General features: G+C 40.2%; 3 protein-coding genes across 3 annotated transcripts in view; all 3 read left to right on the plus strand.

The window, feature by feature from the left end:
- LOC129147645 (zinc finger protein 28-like) overlaps positions 1–13,649 on the plus strand; it is a 52,169-nt gene extending 38,520 nt beyond the window's left edge. The window contains exons 5-6 of the mRNA XM_054710572.1: positions 13,164–13,262; positions 13,386–13,649. Coding sequence (XP_054566547.1) covers positions 13,164–13,262; positions 13,386–13,576 — 290 coding nt within the window. The 3' untranslated portion in view covers positions 13,577–13,649. The remainder of the gene's footprint in view (positions 1–13,163; positions 13,263–13,385) is intronic.
- Positions 1–19,852, plus strand: part of LOC103304625 (zinc finger protein 91-like) — a 58,417-nt gene extending 38,565 nt beyond the window's left edge. The window contains exons 5-8 of the mRNA XM_054710544.1: positions 1,640–1,763; positions 5,980–6,106; positions 13,952–14,025; positions 17,088–19,852. Coding sequence (XP_054566519.1) covers positions 1,749–1,763; positions 5,980–6,106; positions 13,952–14,025; positions 17,088–19,787 — 2,916 coding nt within the window. The 5' untranslated portion in view covers positions 1,640–1,748 and the 3' untranslated portion in view covers positions 19,788–19,852. The remainder of the gene's footprint in view (positions 1–1,639; positions 1,764–5,979; positions 6,107–13,951; positions 14,026–17,087) is intronic.
- Positions 11,853–12,347, plus strand: LOC129147644 (ubiquitin-conjugating enzyme E2 variant 1-like). The gene has a single exon (XM_054710571.1). It carries the CDS (start codon positions 11,858–11,860, stop codon positions 12,299–12,301), a length of 444 nt encoding a protein of 147 aa, XP_054566546.1. The 5' UTR covers positions 11,853–11,857; the 3' UTR covers positions 12,302–12,347.
- Positions 19,853–20,404: the final 552 nt, after the last annotated feature.

Here is a 20,404-nt window from a genome sequence, read left to right on the forward strand (position 1 = left end):
GCAAGAAGGAGGTGACCTGGGACAAGAAATGCCTGAGTCTGCCCCTATGTGGTGCTTTATTAAAGAATATTAGAACCATCAATCTTTTTTTCTGATCCTTGGATTTGGTTTTTCTGTCTCTGATATTTAATTCATGTGAATGGTCATTAACTTCTGAAATCAGCATTGGTGACACACCACACTCACCTCTTATCATTCTTCTCTTAGTATAATGTGGTCTCCACCTTTTTAAAGCTTTAAACCTGGAAATAATACATTAAAAAGAAACAACCCTAATTGTTTTTGGTTGTAAACATAATGTATGTAGCTCAGATTCTGAGCTCTGCATCCTTCCTGCTGTCTATCAAACCTGGGGACAGCCATTGGCACTAAGTACTATGAGGGGATCTCAGTGTGCACTTGGTAAGGATGTCAATGATCTCTTTTTTTTAAACATATATTTTTATTGATTTCAGAGAGAGGAAGGGAGAGGGAGAGAGAGATTGAAACCTCAATGATGAGAGAGAATCACTGATTACCTGCCTCCTGCACTCCACCTATTGGGGATTGAGCCTGAAACCCTTGCATGTGCCCTTGACCAGAATTGAACCTGAGACCCTTCACTCTGCTGGCCTACACTCTCTCCATTGAGTGAGATGGGATAGGGCAGGATGTCAATGATCTTAACAGATGGAAGCTAATTCTTTGAGTTCGCCTAATGTTCAGCACCTCTTTCCTTCCCTTCATGTGATCTGTTGATTTAGTGTCTGTGAGCCACAAAGGAGCTGTTCCCCTAAGTCCCGCTTGTTCATTCTCTGAAAATATTGAAGGATGAACTGGATTGAACTGGAACGTGGTTCCCACAGGGCCGCTCTATTCATGGTGGAGTCATTTGATGAGCATATTTCAATACGTAATTTTAACCAAAGGCTTTACCATGAAGATCTATTCTCCGTAATTTCCTGGGACAAGAGGAAGGAGATCCGCTTAGGAAACCTGCAGGTGTACAACTTCCTGCTCCTCCCCCTCCACTACCTACAGGTCTCAGGTGAGCTGGGTCTGATGTCTGTGCCCAGGTCTACTGAAACAGCTCTGGGGGAGCCTCCCAGGCCGCAGGAGGGAACTGGTTAAAGATGCCATGTCAACAGGTCCAAGTTAAAGATGCCATGTCAACAGGTCCAAGTGCAGGCTTTTTCAGGGGAGGGAAGGGGTGTTTTTGAGTTTGGGCGTGGAGCCAAGCAGCACATGCTCTCAGTGCTGTAGGAGTCTGTGGAAGTCTTTGGAAGGAGTGATACGTGATGACAGACACTACACCAGCGGTTCTCAACCTGTGGGTCGCGACCCCTTTGGGGGTCGAACAACCCTTTCACAGTGGTCGCCTAAGACCATCAGAAAACACAGATATTTACATTACGATTCATAACAGTAGCAAAATTACAGTTATGAAGTAGCAACGAAAATAATTTTATGGTTGGGGGTCACCACAACATGAGGAACTGTATTAAAGGGTCGCGGCATTAGGAAGGTGGAGAACCACTGCCCTAGACAATTCCCAGTGTGGTCTCTAAGTAGGAGCTCATTGTTCCTGAGTCTCCTGTGACCTAGGACAGGAGGTGGCCTTTTTCCCATTTCCAGATTCTTCTCTGACGGTGAGTGTGAGGTGAGCTGATGAACAGGCTGCGTGGTCACCTTTGAAGGCACATTCTGTGACTCCTCAACATAGTGTCACCTGAGGAAACATCTCAGATCCCGATCAGGACCTGGACCAAATGGCAGCTTCTCAGGTAAAAGATGTGTCCTGGGTCACAGGCTGTGTTTGCTTTTCCTTGAACATCTGTTGATATATTTCTCCTTCCCTTCCCACGCCTGTGTCCCCTGTTCCCTGTCCCTCTGCTGTTCCTGTTACAGTCTGTCCTGCTCCCCACAGCTGGCTGACTCAGCGCTGCTTCTGCCTCTGCTCCGTCATCCCTAAATCCCCCTTTCTGTGCCTGCACTCGCTCCCCCAGTTCTTCTCCTCTGAATCAGTCTCTGTCTGAAATACCTCCCCCTTTGTTGGCCCCACTTCTGTTCACCAGGACCCCTCTCCCTCTCAGCTCCCCTTCATCTTTCTAGGGCCCCTTCTTCTCCATATTTCTCTACTTCTGCTGTTCTTGCCTTTCCAGGTTTTTTCCTTTCCTTATTTTTTCCTTTTTTCTTCAGGTAGTCAGTGTCAGCAGTTTCTATATTCCCCTTTCTCTTTTTAAAAATATTTTTTATTGATTTCAGAATGGAAAGGAGAGGAAGAGAGAGATATAGAAACATCAGTGAGCTGAGAGAATCACTGATCAGTTGCCTCCTGCACACCCCCCTCTGGGGATGGAGTCTGAAACCTGGAGTGTGCCCTGACCAGGAATGGAAACCTGCCCTCCTGGTTCATAGGTCAATGCTCTACCTCTGAGCCACACTGGCCAGGCTGTACTTTTCTCCTTTGTCCCAGAGCCTTCTCTGCCTTCATTTTATGCAGCCTCCCCAAGGTCATGAAGCATTCCCACCTTTAATTAATGACTTTCAACTTCTCAGAACATTCTTTTGTGACACCTGGGAAGGCAGGCATGTCTAACATTCTTATTGGGATGGGGTCAGGGGCTCTCATATCTTTTTTTTTATTTTTTATTTTAAATCTTTATTGTTGAATTACAGATGTCCCCCTTTTTCCTACCATTGCCCCCCTCCACCCGGTTCCCGCCCCACCCCAGGCCTTCATCACCCTGTGTCCATATGTAAGATCTTTGGTTAATCTCTTCCTACTCCACCCCCTTTCCTCTGAAATTCACCAGTCTGTTCCATGTTTGCATGCCTCTGATTCTATTTTATTTTGTTTATTAGATTTCTTGTTTGTTTTTGGATTCAGTTGTTGATAGATATGTATTTATTGGCATTTTATTGTTCATATTTTTAATCTTTTTCTTCTTCTTTCTCTTCTTAAAGAATACCTTTCAACATGTCATGTAATACTGGTTTGGTGATGATGAACTCCTTTAACTTTCTCTTGTCTGTGAAGCTCTTTATCTGACCTTCAATTCTAAATGATAGCTTTACTTGGTAGAGTAATGTTGGTTGTACGTCCTTACTGTTCATCAATTTAAATATTTCTTGCCACTCCCTTCCGGCCTGCATAGTTTCTGTTGAGAAATCAGCTGACAGTTTATGGGTACTCCCTTGTAGGTAACTAACTGCTTTCCTCTTGCTGCTTTTCGGATTTTCTCTGTCTTTAACTCTTGGCATTTTAATTATGATGTGTTTTGGTGTGTGCTTCTTTGGGTTCCTCTTGTTTGGGACTCTCTGTGATTCCCAGACTTGTAAGTCTGTTTCTTTCACCAGGTAGGATAAGTTTTCTGTTATTGTTTCTTCAAATAGGTTTTCAGTAGCTTGCTCTCTCTCTTCTCCTTCTGCATTACCATATGTAGGGGCTCTCATATCTTGAAGAAGGGAAATGTAAGTTTTAGGTTCAAGTGGTTGCAGCATCAGCTCTTGATCAGGGGTGAGAAAATGCAAAGTTGACTGCTCAGAATAGCTCAGAAATTTCTGAAAGAAGATAAAATAAAAGAGACTCGCTCACTAGATTAGTATGAAGGAGTTGGTAGGTAAATATTCTGTTAGCTTACAGAACTTGAGAGGGACACGTGGATTGACACTTGCAAAGTTAATGTTTATTTGTGAGCATTTTCACATAATTCTTTATTTATTGCGGTATTTTTGCCAAGAATGTCACAGCAGTGGTGACCTGACCTTCCGTGTGCCTCAGTCACCTGATGCCCATTGTTCAGTCCACCTGATGTTCATGTGGCAGAGGTGCTCCCCTCACTGTAGAATTCATAGTCTCCGTTTCTCAGGAACAAGGGTGTAGTAGGGATTTAATGAAAGTTGTGCAAAGACCATCACTTCACATCTGGAAATATCCTTCTTGTTAGTTTGTGTTTGCTTTGGAAAATGAAGGACTTTTATTTCCTACAGATCATTGTTTTTTTCATGGGACTTGAAACAATCAGGCTTTGATTCTTTAAATTTTCATTATATTCTATACTCATATCATGGATATACCCTTTCTACATGATCACTTTTTGTGTTTTCTAGAAAGTTTCCAAGACTGATGTTATTAATGTATGTTCAAATTCATTCAATTTCTATGACATATCTCCCCACTAATGATCCATAAATATTTTGAAAGAAATAATCTAGTAAGAAATAGTAGTTCCCGCAGGCTGGAGTGGTGGAGGGCTTGATTCCTGGTCCAGGGCAAGTAGCTGCTAGGTACCCGAGGTAGGCAGCCAGTGCATGTGTCTCTGTGCCTCATTCATGTTGATCTCTCTCTCTCTCTCTCTCTCTCTCTCTCTCTCTCTCTCTCTCTCTCTCTTTCCCCCTTTGTGCCTCTACCTCCCTGCCTTCCACTCTTGAAAAGTCTATGGAAAAAAATCTCCCCAAGTGAGGATTTACCACCACACGAAGGAAACAATAGGTATACCTTGTTTTCTATCCTTATGTTTCTCTCCTTATTGTGTTCATAAAACACTAGGGGATCATCATACACAAATAGATTCATGAGATTTATGGAATCACTAAACCAACTTGATTTCATAGTAAAATATGTGTCTCTGCTTAAACTGTTAACATTTTAGCTATTTTTTCCCACATATATTTTTATGGATTTCAGAGAGGAAGGGAGAGGTAGAGAGAAATAGAAATGTCAGTGATGAGAGAGAATTATTGATCGTCTGCCTCCTGCACAGGCCACCCTGAGGATTGAGCCCACAGTCTGTTCGTGTGCCCGGACCAGGAATTGAATCAGTGACCGCTTGGTGCATGTGTCAGTGCTCAACCACTGAGCCACACCAGCTGGACCAGACAGAATAATCTTTTCTCTTTTTGTAATATATTTTATTGATATTTTTACAGAGAAGAAGGGAGAGGGATAGAGAGAAACATCGATGAGAGAGAAACATCGATCAGCTGCCTCCTGCACAATCCCCACTGGGGATGTGCCCACAACCAAGGTACATGCTCTTGACCGGAATCGAACCTGGAACCCTTCAGTCTGCAGGCCAACGCTCTATCCACTGAGCCACACCAGCTGGACCAGACAGAATAATCTTGTTCTAATATCACTCATAGTAAATTTCCAACTAGAATTGTGGTTCCTATGTGTCCTATTCCATGAGAACTGTATTCCATTAGCAAACCCTTTTAGTTCAAAGTTCTGTATGAATTTTTCCTTGTGTGTCCTTTTTCTGTGTGTTCAGAAAAAGGAAACACAAGGAAAAATTCACAAGTAAGAAGTGAGCTTGTTACACATGTGGAAACACAGGCCCCATATCAGAACTTGGGTCAGAATCTGTGTCTTTACAGAAGTTTATTTTGTTGTGGTCTGCTTCACACTTGAGACTAAGTCCATATACTTCCAACCCAGAATGATATTGCCATCTGAGAAATATATACCACTGACTCTGAACAATGCAGATGCAGTACTCAGAAATCCACATGCCTGTTTTCATGCTTTAATTTTATTAATTTATTTTTTGAAATATATATTTATTGATTTCAGGGAGGCTGGGGGAGAGAGAGAGAGAGGCAGAAACATCAATGATGAGAGAGAATCATTGATCTGTTGCCTCCTTTACAAACCCTACTGGGGATCCAGCCTGCAACCCAGGTATGTGCCCTTGACCAGAATCAAAGCCGCTACTCTTCAGTTTGCAGGCTGACACTATCCACTGAGCCAGACCAGCTATGGCCATGCCTTAATTTTAAAATTTATTTTCTTTTAAAATAAGAGCTCTACTCTGGATTTGTGAGCATGTGTCAGTGTTAGAAAACACATCAGAGAATGTTACTGGGACAAAGTGATCTTACTGGGTAATTCAGGATACTCCCCTAAGTCCAAACGTCTTCTCCTCACACTGTTTTCATGTTGGGTGACATTGTGAACTCTTCTGGTGACCTCTTGGTTACTGTCTTATCTTTCAGGGACTGTTGACCTTCAGGGATGTGGCCATAGATTTCTCTCAGGAGGAGTGGGAATGCCTGGACCCAGCTCAGCAGAAATTGTACCTGGATGTGATGGTGGAGAACTACAGCAACCTGGCCTCCCTGGGTGAGGATGACTTCCTTACTGAGTTTCTACTCCACCCTCAGCGTTTGGTTTCCTTTATTATTTTAACATCTTGGAGGGTCTTCTGCTTTCTAGGGTAGATTCTTGCTCTCAAGAATCTACCACAAATTGGGCACTAGTTGGTTTGGCTCATTGGATAGATCACTTGCTTGCAGACTGAAAGGTCCCTCTTCAATTCTGGTCAAGGCCAATTCCCGGAGTTGTTGGCTCACTTCCCAGTAGGGGGCGTGCAGGAGACATCCTATCAATGATTCTCTCATTGATTTTTTTTTTTTCTCCCTTCCCCTCTGAAAGCAAGAAAAAAGTATATATTTTTAAAAAGGAACAAATTTGGGGTCCTTGTTTGTAGAAAACTTTGTGATGTATATGAATTAGGAACTCAGTGTTTGCACACTTTACATGTTGTCTACACTGATTAAGTTACTATCAGAAAATAATATTTTGGAACATAATTTTGTAGAATATTCTAACATTCTACCATGTCTTCTGGCCAGAGGACAAACTGGATTGGTCATGAGAAAGCCTTTATCAAAATTCACACTCCATTTTCTTTTATTTTTTTTTATTTTTTAAGATTTAGTTGATTTCAGGGAGGAAGGGAGTGTGAGAGAGACATTCAAACTTCAACTGGGCATTAATTGATTATTTTGTATGTGCCCTGACCATATGGGTGGGTGTAACTTTTTGAATTCGTGTTCTCTGTATAAATTACCGGATATGAAATCATTGTGTTACCCGGTACTTGTTTGTGAATATTGAAAACCCTCCATTGTGTTTTTTAGTGGCTACACCAGTGTTTTTATTATCATGCTGACAGTGTGTGAATTTTCTCTTTTCTCCACTTCATTGGTAATACATATCGTTTTTGATTTATGGATGATTGGCATCCTGTTATGTGTTTGGTGGTATTTCATGGTGGTGTCCATTTGCATTTCTCTGATGATGAATGAGCTGAACATCATTTAATATGTCTATTGCGCATCTTTTTGTCTTGTTTGGGAGATGTATATTGAGGTCCCCTGCCAATTTTTCAATCATACTGTCTATTTCCTGTAAAGTTGTGTGAGTTCCTTATATATTTTGGATATTTAGCTTTTGAGGATGTAACATTGCTGGGATTTTGTTGTTGTTACTTGGTGGTTTCTTTGGTATGCCAAACTTACTCTTCTGTAGTCTCATTTCTTTATTTTTGGCTTCTTTGTTAGGCCTATGAAGATACATCCAAACCAGTATTTTTAAGAGTGATGGCAGGCAAGGTTCATTGACTATGCTTTCCTCCTGTGTTTTCATGGTGTCTGATCTTCTGTTTTAGTTGTTAATCCATGCTGAGTTCATTTTGGTTCATGGCCTATAAACAGGGTCTAGTTTTATTATTTTTGTATGGTATCTGTTCTGTTTTTCTCACACTACTTGGTGAAGAATCTCTGTTTACCTATTGTGTATTTTTGCCTTCTATCTTATAGATTAGCTACCCATATAGCTTTGGACATTTAAAAAATTCTGTTTTTTTAATGTTTTGACTTGTAGAAGTTCTGTATATGTTATAGATATTAAGGACTTATCAGATAATATGCTTTGCAGACATTTTTTCCCATTTCAAACCTTGTATTTTGAATGCACGCACTGACAATTTGCTTTAATATGAAGTTATTTTTATTTAGTGCTGTAATAAAAAATGAAATATTATAAAAGCTTTTCTATATAACCTAGCCGGATTGGCTCAGTCGATAGAGTATCAACCTGTGGACTGAAGAGTCCTGGATTTGATTCTGATCAAGGTTGCATGAGCAGGTTTCAGGCTCCATCCCCAGTAGGTGCCATGCAGGAGGCAACCAATCAGTGAATCTCTTAATGTTTCTATCTCTGTCTCATTCTCCCTTCCTCTCTGAAATCAATAAAAATGTATTTAAAAACAAAAACTTTTCTATAACTCCTCTTTTAATAGATTGAGTTATTATCAGCTGTTTCAATCTTTTATTCATTTTGGTTTAATATTTGTGTATGGTGTTTAATAACACTCCAACTTCACTCATTCCTTTACACATAGACATCTAAGTATGTCAACACTATTCGCATATGTGAGAATATCCTTTACTTCTTTGGAGATATTGTTATATTTTGTAAATCAGCAAGCTAGAGAGAAGATGCCTTAATCAATTAGTGAGCCGAATTTTGGAGCCTTTATTACGCTAGTGGTCTCAGAGGAGTAACCTCCCAAATCTGTGCAAAAGAATGGAGGGAGCTTCTCCTTGTTATATCTTTCTAGCACTTTGTCTCCCAAATAAGGGTTTTTACGGACCTTCTGTAGACTTTACAAAGAGCTCTATGTAAGTTATTTTTGCAGGCAGCTTATAACCTTGAGCACAATACATTTCAGATAACTAACAAACATCTGGCAGAATCTACAACAGAGTGACTTGCAAGGTCAGATAGTTGAACTTATTTTCCCTGTTATTTAAGCAAGCAAGCGTTTACAGAAGCCAAAATAGCAGAGTTAAAATTTCAAATAGCAGTGTTTACAGAATAGAGATTATAGTAGCAAGATGAAGTGCCTGTGTGTCAGTATAGGCACCCTTGTAGAAGATTATTTTACCGCATGCATGTAAGTGGACTTTTTATTCTACAGTGCTTCTTTTTTGTAGTTGTTGTTAATCCTCACATGAGGACATTTTTTCATTGCTTTTCATAGAGAGTGGAAGGGTGGGAGCAAGGACTGGGGAGAGAGAGGGAAACATCTATGTGAGAGATATATCAACTGGCCCCCTTCTGCATGTGCCTCAACCCAGGTGGGGTGGGAATTTGCAACTGAGGTCTGTGCTCTTTAAGGGGAATTGAACCCGCCACCCTTAAGTGCACAGGATGATGCTCTGACCCTGAGCCACACTGGCCAGGGCCTACCATGCTCCTTTATTTACCTCTGTCTTAATGTGTAGATGAACTTTTGGATAACACCAGTTTTGAAATCTTTTTTAAATCACAAAGCATGATGCCTTTAAGGTTATGCTGTCTCTCCCATGTTTGTTTTGGTTTCCTGGGTTCCTGTGTCATTTCATATCAGTTTTAGGATGACGTTTGCTAATTTTGTGAAAAGTGTCATTGGGACGTGGATAATGACTGCTTTGAATGTTTATGTCAACCTTGGGTACTTGTGACAGCTTATACTGTTAGCATTCCAATTCAAGGTCATTGCATGTGTAGTTCATTTATTGTGTTCTTCTTTAATTACTGCCAGCACTACTTTATTTTTATTGATTTTAGAAGAAGAGAGCATTGCAAGGGGGGGGGGGCAAGGAGAGAGAGAGGGAGAGGTACATTTATTTCCCCACTTAGTTATGCATTCATTGGTTTTCTTAGTGTGCCCTGAGCAAATATCAAAGCTGCAATGTTTTGGTATGAGGACCACACTCTAAACAACTGAGCTACTCGGGCAAGGTGACAATGTCCTTTTCTTATGTGTGATATAGGCACCATTGTTGAAAATCTTTAGACCCTATCCAGGAGAATTTCTATGTAGGCCTTTTATTCTATCTTGCTTCATTATTTCTCGTAATGTCTGTATCACAGGTTTTTTTTTCTTTGTTTATTATTTATTTTTATTGATTTCAGAGAGGAAGGGAGAAGTACAGATTGTTAGAAACATTAATGAGGAGAGAGAATCATTGATAAGCTGCCTCTTACATGTCCCCAACTGGGGATCAAGTCTGCAACCCAGACATGTGCCCTTGACAGGAATCGAACCTTGGACCCTTTAGTTCACAGTTCGGTGCTCTATCCACTGAGCCAAACCGGCTAGGGCTCTTAGTTTTTTGATAACAGAAGCTTTGAATATGTTTTAAAAATAGGAAGCCTGGCCCTAGACAATTTGGCTCAGTGGATAGAGCATCAGCTTGCAGACTGAAGAGTCCCAGGTTCGATTCTGGTCAAAGGCATGTACCTTGGTTGCGGGCACATCCCCAGTGGGGCGTGTGCAGGAGACGGCTGATCGATGTTTCTCTCTCATCGATGTTTCTAACTCTCTATCCCTCTCCCTTCCTCTCTGTAAAAAATCAATTAATATATATATTAAAAAAGAAATGAAAAAGTTTTACAGGTGTAAAAGTTTTTTCCTCTCCATTGTTTATCATCTGTTCTGTCAATATCCTTGTTGGATACTTTTTGTTCATTTATCATTTCCAAGTTTTATTTCATGCCCTTTTTACCCACAATATTTTTCGGCTTAGAAACCCCCTAATGATCTTAAAGGAGCTGTCTTTTCCATGAGGAATTATTTTTTATATGTTTTTAGATAGTATTCTGGGACTCATGATATTTTCATTGTTTTTTATTTGTTCTCATGTTTATATTCATTCCACTTAGAATTCAGTGAGCTGCTTTCATTTGTATGTCGCTTTCTCTAATTGTAAGGATCTTAAACAATTAATTTTTTATGTAAGCTACCTACTCGTTTTCACTATTCTGTCTCTATGGGGTCCCTTGCTGGTCTATTTGTTAGTATCATAGGAGTTCCTTAAATTCTCTTCACATTTCCACATGTTTGTTGGCTTCTCTGAATCAAAATGTTAGTGAATTAAAATTTTAAATGATTTATGTACAAATTCTTTGATTATTTAATTACTATTTTTTAAATGTATTTTTATTGATTTTAGATAGGAAAGGAGAGGGAGGGAGAGAGAGAAACATTAGTGAAGAGAGAGAATCATGGATCGGCTGCTTCCTGTATGATCGGGGATCAAGCCTTCAACCCAGGCCTGTGCCCTGATGTGGAACCATACTGTGACCTCCTAGTTCATTTGTTGAAGCTCAGCCACTGAGCCACCACTGCCAGGAAAATTCTTTGATGTTTTGAGTTGATTATATCTTTCATTCATGATTCTATATTTTTTAATTCAGGTATTATGTATTTAAATTTTCCCTTTCGGTGTGGTATTTATAAACTACTTTCTCATTATATTTTTATTTTGGTTACATAATATTTTGGTGATTTTGTATAGTTTTCTTTTTCTTTTTTCCTTTTTGGCTTTAAGATTTTTCATTCATTTTTGAGTTAATTAATATATTTCCATTAATGTAGTGCAAGTTTGATTACATTTATTTTGTTGTCCTAATGGTACACTTTTCCTGTGTTTTTTTTTTTTTTTTTTTCATGACTTGATATCTTTTGTTGAGATTCCTGAATTATAAAGTAGCAGGCTTTTGAACATGCTTTCTATAGGAGGAAACTAATAACCATATGTGGAACAAATTCTACTTTCAGTCAACACTCTTTTCAGGATCTGTATTCTTGGCTTGGTTGTTTTTTTAATTTCCCAGTTGGAAATGTCTCTGTCTTTCTCAGGCACACGGTATCTTTCGGGCTTGATATACATCTTCAGTCCCGCAGCTCGAACAATTTCTCATTGTTTCTTTGTAGCAGCCACTATAGGGCACTCACCGAGTACTCTGTGTCATGCACAATAGACACTTGTTATTCAAGATGCTTCTAAACAGGGAGATTATTGAACATGCACTTCCCTCATTTCTCTCCAGAGAAGAAACTGGTAATTGGGACTGTTTTTATAATATTGCCATTGTGTGCCAGGTGAATTGAGCAGATATGATCTGCAAACATAAGCAACTCTTTGTCCCTCTTTGATGTGAGTTTTGGTCATTGTACCTATCTTGATCTTTCCTCGAATCCGTCACTGGGTCTTCGAGTACTCAAAAAATGTCATTTGGGAGGGACAGCGACGCAAGATGGCAGCCACCACGGGCTCGAGAGTAAAAGTCCCTCACAATTTTCGACTGTTGGAAGAACTCGAAGAAAGCCAGAAAGGAGTAGGAGATGGCACAGTTAACTGGGGTCTAGAAGATGACGAAGACATGACACTTACAAGATGGACAGGGATGATAATTGGGCCTCCAAGAACAATTTATGAAAACCAAATATACAGCCTTAAAATAGAATGTGGACCTAAATACCCAGAATCACCCCCCTTTGTAAGATTTGTAACAAAAATTAATATGAATGGAGTTAATAGTTCTAATGCAGTGGTGGACCCAAGAGCCATATCAGTGCCAGCAAAATGGCAGAATTCATATAGTATCAAAGTTGTCCTGCAGGAGCTCTGGCGCCTAATGATGTCTGAAGGAAATATGAAACTCCCTCAGCCACCCGAAGGACAGTGTTACAGCAACTAATTAAAAAGAAAACCACAGGCCCGCCCCTCCCCCATTCGATTTAAGCAGTCTTCATTTGCCACAGCAGTGAATTTTCTAGATACGTCTTGTAAGCCTCAAAGTACTGGGAAGGAAGCTCCCGTTCAAAGGCAGCTTATCTTAAGATACTGAAAATGATATAATTTTTTGTCCATTTGAAATATATAAGTTGTGCTATGACAAATCATCCTGTCAAGTGTAACCACTGTCCACATAGTTGAACTTCTGGGATCAAGAGTGTATATTTAAATTGATTCCCATCATAACTGGTGGGGCACATCTAACTCAACTGTGAAAATGCACATCACACAATCACCTTGCTGCTGATTACATGGCCTGGGGGCTCTGCCTTCTCCCTCCCGCGCTCCCCCACCCCTTCTCCCTACAACAGCCCTCCAGCTTGGGGTGGCTTCTTAGAGTAGATGTGAAGGTTTCAGGTCACAGCCTGTGGGACTACTGCTGGGTGTGTGTGGGTGCTTCGTTTGCACCCCTGGTTTCTTTTTTCTAAGTCTTAAATTATGCCCCTCCCCCTTCCAAGCCACCATCCTTTCCCCACTCTACTACCACCCTTGAGCGAAGCATAGATTGTAACCCTCTCTGCTCCCCTCTGAAATTGGCCTTTGGTGAGGAATTCAGGGTTTTCTTCATAACTTCCCCCACCACCTTTATATCGAGGGGTGCTGCTTCCTCCTGCCTCCTCTTCAAGTCCCTTTCTTGCAACATCACCACCCAGTACGTTCCATGAAACTCCCTGGCTTTGGCCAGAAGCCATCAGGTAAGGTTGGAAAGAGTCTCTGACCTCCCTCCTTTAGTTTTGGAACCACATTCATTTATTCTCCAGCAGCCCAGGAAATGAAAATTGGGTCCGCAGCCCTGCCACTCTGCTGTCATCATCAGCTGATACGTTTGTTTTTTAAGCTCAGGAAGGCCACAGAAGACACTTGTAAGCACATATGATCCCTCTGAATGAATTTTGCTGCTGTTCCTACCATTGCTTTAGCTTTTACAAATTGAAGTTTCAAACAGAGCTCTCATTTGGTCATCTTTGCAATCCATTTGGGTCTAGTTTGGAATCTGACAACTGGAACAAAAAGAACCTTGAATTCGGTGCATACTTTGGTTTTGGTGCTGCAGCTTCTCTGGTCCTCAGCATGGATTAAGAAAGAACTCGATGTGCACGGCAGAAACCCAGAATTGGCGGGCTTGACTCCCTGGCAAATGGCTGCATTTTTCCACTTTTCTGTTCAGGACCACTAATTGCTGAGATGTGGATGCATACCGAAATAAAAGTGATTCATTGTGTTATAAAGGATTTTTTTTTTGTTGTTTTTAATTTAGTATTTGTGTAAAACCACCTTTCAAAGCAGAAACTATCAAGTCTGAAAAGCAATTGATGTTTTCATTCATCTTTTTCTGGTGAAAACCTTAGTTGTGAGGACTTAACATCCTGTAAGTAAAGTTTAACATAACCGTATTCCATAAGCAGCCTTTTTATTGTCAGACCATTGCCTGATTTTAATTTAATAAAAAAAGTGTGCGTTAATTTAAAAAAAAGTCATTTGGTCAGTACTTGCTGGTAACTTCAAGGTGCACTCACCTGATTGTCAAAACTGAAAATTTGTTTTCTTTCAGCTATGTCATCTGAAGATAACCAGGCCTTTATGCCAAATACTGCAATACAAGATTTATTCTCTGAAATAATACTGGTAAGATATAAAAGGTGTCACTTTGATTATGTACACTTAAGGAAAGTCTCGGTATTTAAGGAAAAATGATGAGAACAGAAGTTATTAATATAAACAAAACTAACCTGGAACAGTTTTCATAATAAAATTGTTTTTACCTAAAGAGGTCAAGTGTATTTGGGAAACCTTCCACTTTAACCCTTTGCACTCGCTTGCTTTTTTCTCGATTCCTTTATTCTACTCTGGATTTAATTTTTTAAATACCCCAGATTTTACAGAGCGCAGCAGTAGAATAAAAAACTGGAGTTTCTTTTCATACAAACTTATTTATTTGGATTTTTTTATATTTCAAATTTTTGATACATTCAAAGAGTATAAAAAGAGCTGCTACCAATGCTAACCGTGTCAAGTCACACTCGACATCCGAGTGCAAAAGGTTAAAGTCAGTTACATTGGCAGATCAGTGTGTTTCTGCACATGAAGGTTCAAAACAACTTTTAATGTTATGCATTCTTGGAAAGGAAATCTGGATAAGGTAAGAATTCACATAGTCTGGAGTGTAAATAATCATTTGAATTTTGTAAAATATAGGGTGGGAATAATCTTACATGCTATCATTTCTAAAATATAGAGATTTACAGTCTATATATATAAAAGCCTAAGCAGCCGAAACCGGGTTGGCTCAGTGGATAGAGCATCGGCCTGCGGACTCAAGGGTCCCAGGTTCAATTCCGGTCCAGGGCATGTACCTTGGTTGCGGGCACATCCCCAGTAGAGGGTGTACAAGAGGCAGCTGATCGATGTTTCTCTCTCATCGATGTTTCTAACTCTCTATCCCTCTCTCTTCCTCTCTGTAAAAAATCAATAAAATATATTTTTTAAAAAAAATAAATAAAAGCCTAAGCAACTGGCCGGTAGCTGTGACATGCACTGACCACCAGAGGGCAGATATTCAACACAGGAGTGGAAACCACAGGCATGGAAACATGGAACAGACTGCTGAATTTCAGTGGGAAGCGGGGAGAGCTGGAAGAGATTAACCAAAGATCTTATATGCATACTAGAGTCCCAGTGTACGGATTCATGCACCAGTGGGGTCCCTTGGCCTGGCCTGCAGAGATCGGGATGTCGGCTCTTTGACATCCCCCGAGTGGCCCCGGATTGTCAGATGGCGCAGGCCAGGCTGAGGGACCCCACTGGTGCACAAATCTGTGCACTGGGCCTCTCGTATACCTATAAATTTAAATATGCTCAATTGGGTAATCATTATTATTAACTTTTAAATATATTTTTATTGAATTCAGAGAGGCAGAGAGATGGAAACATCAATGATGTGAGAGAATCATTTGATGCCTCCTACATGACCCCCACTGAGGATGGAGTCCTCAACCTGATCATGTGCGCTTCACTGGAATCAAACCCAGGTCCCTTCAGTCTGCTTGCCATAGCTCTAACCACTGAGCAAAACCAGCGAGTGCTTTTATTATTTACTAGAGGCCTGATTCACGAAGATTTGTGCAATAGGACTTTCTTCACCTGGCTGCCGACACTGGTTTTCCTCCTTCACCTGGGACCCAGGCCTTCACTCTGACTGCTGCCTTCCCCCTTCACTTTGGCCAGAGGCTTTGCTGACTTCGGCTAGAGTCTGCAGTCTTAGCTTCACTCCCGCAGTAGCACTGCTCCTGTATCACCTCCTGCACTCCCGTTCATAGCAAGCATTCTGCCCCGCCTAGCTGTTCAGCACCTGGAGCAGCTGAGAGGCGGGGCCGCCTCCATCCTTGCCCTGGTAATTTGCATATTCCCTCCTGATTTGCTGGAGAGAGTCCCGGAGGTATGGTCAATTTACACATTTCTGTTTTATTAGTGTAGATTTTATTCAAAAAATATATTTTTTAATCAGAGAGGCAGGGAGATGAAGAGAGAGAGGCAAACATCAGTGATGAGAGAATCATTGACTGGCTGCCTCCTTCTTTCCTCACAGTGGAGACTGTTTCTGAGGCTTGTGCCCAGATAGGGAATGGAACTGACTTTGTGGTTCAACTTCAGACCCAACCATCAAACCATGTTGACTGGGCAATTTGACAATCGCCTTTTGTTGTTGTTAATATATTTTATTGTTGTTGTTTTTTTACAGAGAGGAAGGGAGAGGGATAGAGAGTTAGAAATATTGATGAGAGGGAAACAGATCAGCTGCCTCCTGCACACTCCCTACCGAGGATGTGCCCGCAACCAAGGTACATGCCCTTGACCCGAATGGAACCTGGGACCCTTAAATCCGCAGGCCAACACTCTATCCACTGAGCCAAACTGGTTATGGATGGCCATTTTTAATTTTATTTTATTGTTTTAAGTAACAGGTCTTAGTTTTATTGATTTTTTGTATTTTTTAAAATATATTTTATTGCTTTTTTAAAGAGAGGAAGGGTTAAGGATAGAGAGTTAGAAACATTGATGAGAGAGAAAAATCAATCAGCTGCCTCCTGCAAACCTCCTACTGGGGATGTGCCCGCAACCAAGGTACATGCCCTTTATTGGAAGTGAACCTGGGACCTTTCAGTCTGGAGGCCGATGCTCTATCTGTTGAGCCAAACTGGTTAGGGCAGGGCTGGCAATCTTTCAAACAGGATTCATTCTTCTTCCTGACAATTATTGGCTTGTATATAATTTTGTCTATAATTTTAATAAATTAGGAGAGCTTTTGTTATACAACCATCTGGGTGTAGTGAGTATCACAAAATGGTTCTTATGGAACAAATGTACATGTTTAATGAAATTATAACTGTCAGCCCTAGCTGGTTTGGCTCGATGTATAGAGCGTCAGCCTGTGGACTGAAGGGTCCCAAGTTCAATTCCGGTCAAGTGCACATGCCTAAGTTGCAGGCTCCATGCCCAGTGTGGGGGTGTTCAGGAGGCAGCCGATCAATGATTCTTTCTCATCGCTAATGTTCCTATCTTTTTCTCCCTCTTCCTTTCTCTCTTAAATCAAGAAACATATATTTTAAAAAACAAAATTAAAAATAAATTTAAGAAAAAAAAGAAATTATAACTGTCATTAAGGCCTTTCCATTTTCAATTACTACCAGAGTTCACATATTGGAGACAGAAGTTATCAATGGATTGAACATTGGAAAACCTTTAAGCAAGAGTCATATCTTAATCCTCGGAGAAGCGAACTTGCAGAGGACCATTTTGAAAGTGTAAGAGTCTGTGACCCAAGATCCAATCAGAAAATACGTGAGGTTGTTCCTATTGTGGAGAAGACACACAAAGGAAGTAAATGTGTCCAGTCTCTTCAGCAGTCTTCAAATGACATTGAAAAAGAGAATATTCATACAGGGGAGGAAGCTTACAAATGGAACCATTGTGGTACAATCTCCAGTCAAATAGTCAATACAAATAACTTGAAAAAAATCCATAGTGGACAAAAACCTTATAAATGTAAAGATTCTGCTAAAACATCTAATTGGTCTTCAGGTTGTATGTTAAATGAGAAAGTATATACTGGACTGAAGCCTTACAAATGTAAAGCATGTGGCAAAGCCTTTAAATGTCATTCATCTCTTATTGTACATAAGGGAAGAATTCACACTATTGCAGAACTTAGCAAACTCAGGGAAAATGGAAAAGGCTTTAGTATGTCCTCCAGACATACTCAACATCATAGAAATCACATGGGAGAAAAGATTTATAAATGTTCAGAATGTGACAAAGCCTTTAGCTGGCCCTCAACACTTAATATTCATCAGAGAATTCATTCTAGAGAGAAGCCTTATAAATGTAGAGAATGTGGCAAAGCCTTTAGCGATTCCTCATCCCTTACTAATCATCAGAGAGTTCATACTGAAGAGAAGCCTTACAAATGTAGAGAATGTGGCAAAGCCTTTAGTCGGTTCTCTCACCTTAATACGCATCAGAGAGTTCATACTGGAGAGAAGCCTTATAATTGTAGAGAATGTGGCAAAGCATTCAGTGCAGCATCATCCCTTAATTACCATCTGAGAGTTCATACTGGAGAGAATCCTTATAAATGTAGAGAATGTGGCAAAGCCTTCACTGCATCATCAGCCCTTACTAAGCATCAGAGAGTTCACACAGGAGAGAAGCCTTATGAATGTAGAGAATGTGGCAAAGCGTTTAGCGAGTCTTCATCCCTTGCTAATCACCAGAGAGTTCATACTGAAGAGAAGCCTTACAATTGTAGAGAATGTGGCAAAGCCTTTAGACGGTTTTCACACCTTACTATCCATCAGAGAGTTCATACTGGAGAGAAGCCTTATAATTGTAGAGAATGTGGCAGAGCCTTTAGTGATTCCTCCTCTCTTAATAGGCATCAGAGAGTTCATACAGGAGAGAAGCCTTATAATTGTAGAGAATGTGGCAAAGCCTTTAGCGATTCCTCCTCTCTTAATAGACATCAGAAAGTTCATACAGGAGAGAAGCCTTATAAATGTAGAGAATGTGACATAGCCTTTAGTGAGTCCTCATCCCTTAATCAACATCAGAGAATTCATAATGGTGAGAAGTCTTTCAAATGTAGAGAATGTGGCAAAGAATTCAGTTTGGCATTATCTCTCAGTTGTCATCAGAGAATTCATACAGGAGAGAAGCCTTATAAATGTAATGAATGTGGCAAAGCCTTTCCCTATTACTCATCCTTTAATCGTCATCAGCGTATTCATACTGGAGAGAAGCCTTATAAATGTAGAGAATGTAGCAAATCCTTTAGACGGTTCTCACACCTTACTACACATCAGAGAGTTCATACTGGAGAGAAGCCTTATAAATGTAGAGAATGTGGCAAAGCCTTCAGTCAGTCCTCGTCCCTTAATCAACATCAGAGACTTCATACTGGTGAGAAGTCTTTCAAATGTACAGAATGTGGCAAAGGATTCCGTTTGGCATTATACCTTAATTATCATCAGAGACTTCATACTGGAGAGAAGCCGTATAAATGTAATGAATGTGGCAAAGACTTTAGGGATATCTCATACTTTGCTAAGCATCAGAGAATTCATACCGGAGAGAAGCCTTATAAATGTAATGAATGTGGCAAAGCCTTTACCCATTACTCATCCGTTAAGCGTCATCAGAGTATTCATATTGGAGAGAAGCCTTACAAATGCCGAGAATGTGGCAAATCCTTCAGCACCTCCTCTTCCCTTACTTGTCATGAGAGAGTTCACACTGGAGATAAGCCTTATAAATGTAGAGAATGTGAAAAAGCCTTTAGACGGTTTTCACACCTTACTATCCATCAGAGAGTTCACACTGGAGAGAAGCCTTATAAATGTAGAGAATGTGGAAAAGCCTTTAGACGGTTTTCACACCTTACTACACATCAGAGAGTTCACACTGGAGAGAAGCCTTATAAATGTAATGAATGTGGCAAAGCCTTTAGCCAGTCCTCATCACTTACTTCTCATCAAAGAGTTCACACTGGAGAGAAGCCTTATAAATGTAATGAATGTGGCAAAGCCTTTAGCCAGTCCTCATCACTTACTTCTCATCAAAGAGTTCACACTGGAGAGAAGCCTTATAAATGTAGAGAATGTGGAAAATCCTTTGGCTGGTCCTCATATCTTACTAACCATCAGAGTGTTCACACTGGAGAAAAACCATATAAATGTGGAGTATGTGGCAAATCCTTTGGCTGGTCCTCAGACCTTACTAAGCATCAGAAAATTCATTCTGGAGAGAAGCCTTATAAATGTGGAGAATGTGGCAAAGGCTTTAGCCAGTCCTCATCCGTTACTTTTCATCAGAGAGTTCACCATAGAGAGTAGCCTTATAAATGCAGAGAATATAACAGCCTTTCATCAGTGTTCCTGCCTTACTGTACAGCCGAGTTCATGCTTGATGGAAGTCTTACAGATGTGAGGACTGTTTTAAGTCCTTCATCAGCTGTGAGGACTTTCTAAATATCACAGAATTGAAATTGCCAAGAAGCTTTCTGAATGTGAAAAATATAGAACAGCTTTAAAAGACATTCATGTCTTACTGTACCTGAGAGACTTCATACTAAAGAGAGTCCTTACATATGTAGAGAATGGGCTGGAGCCTTAACCCACACCTCAAAATTTACTGAACATCAGAGGTTTTATAGTGGAGGAAAGCTTTACACTATAGAAAATATGAGAAAGCCTTTAACCTCTGATCTAACCTACTCAACTTTTTAGGAAGCATTGTAAAGAAAAACAGCAATAATACAAAGTTTTCATCTAAGGATTTAAGCTACAATTGTAGAAACTACATTGAGAATGATAAAATAAGGTCTTACAAATTATCAGGCATATGTCAAAGTGTATATCCTCTTTTATATCTCATACAACATCTGATAATTATTACTGGATTGAAGTCCAGCAGATATAAAGAGTGTGAAAAACAATGGTAAGATATGTAC

The sequence above is a fragment of the Eptesicus fuscus genome, chromosome 21 (assembly GCF_027574615.1).
Source record: "Eptesicus fuscus isolate TK198812 chromosome 21, DD_ASM_mEF_20220401, whole genome shotgun sequence".
Taxonomy (NCBI): Eukaryota; Metazoa; Chordata; class Mammalia; order Chiroptera; family Vespertilionidae; genus Eptesicus; species Eptesicus fuscus.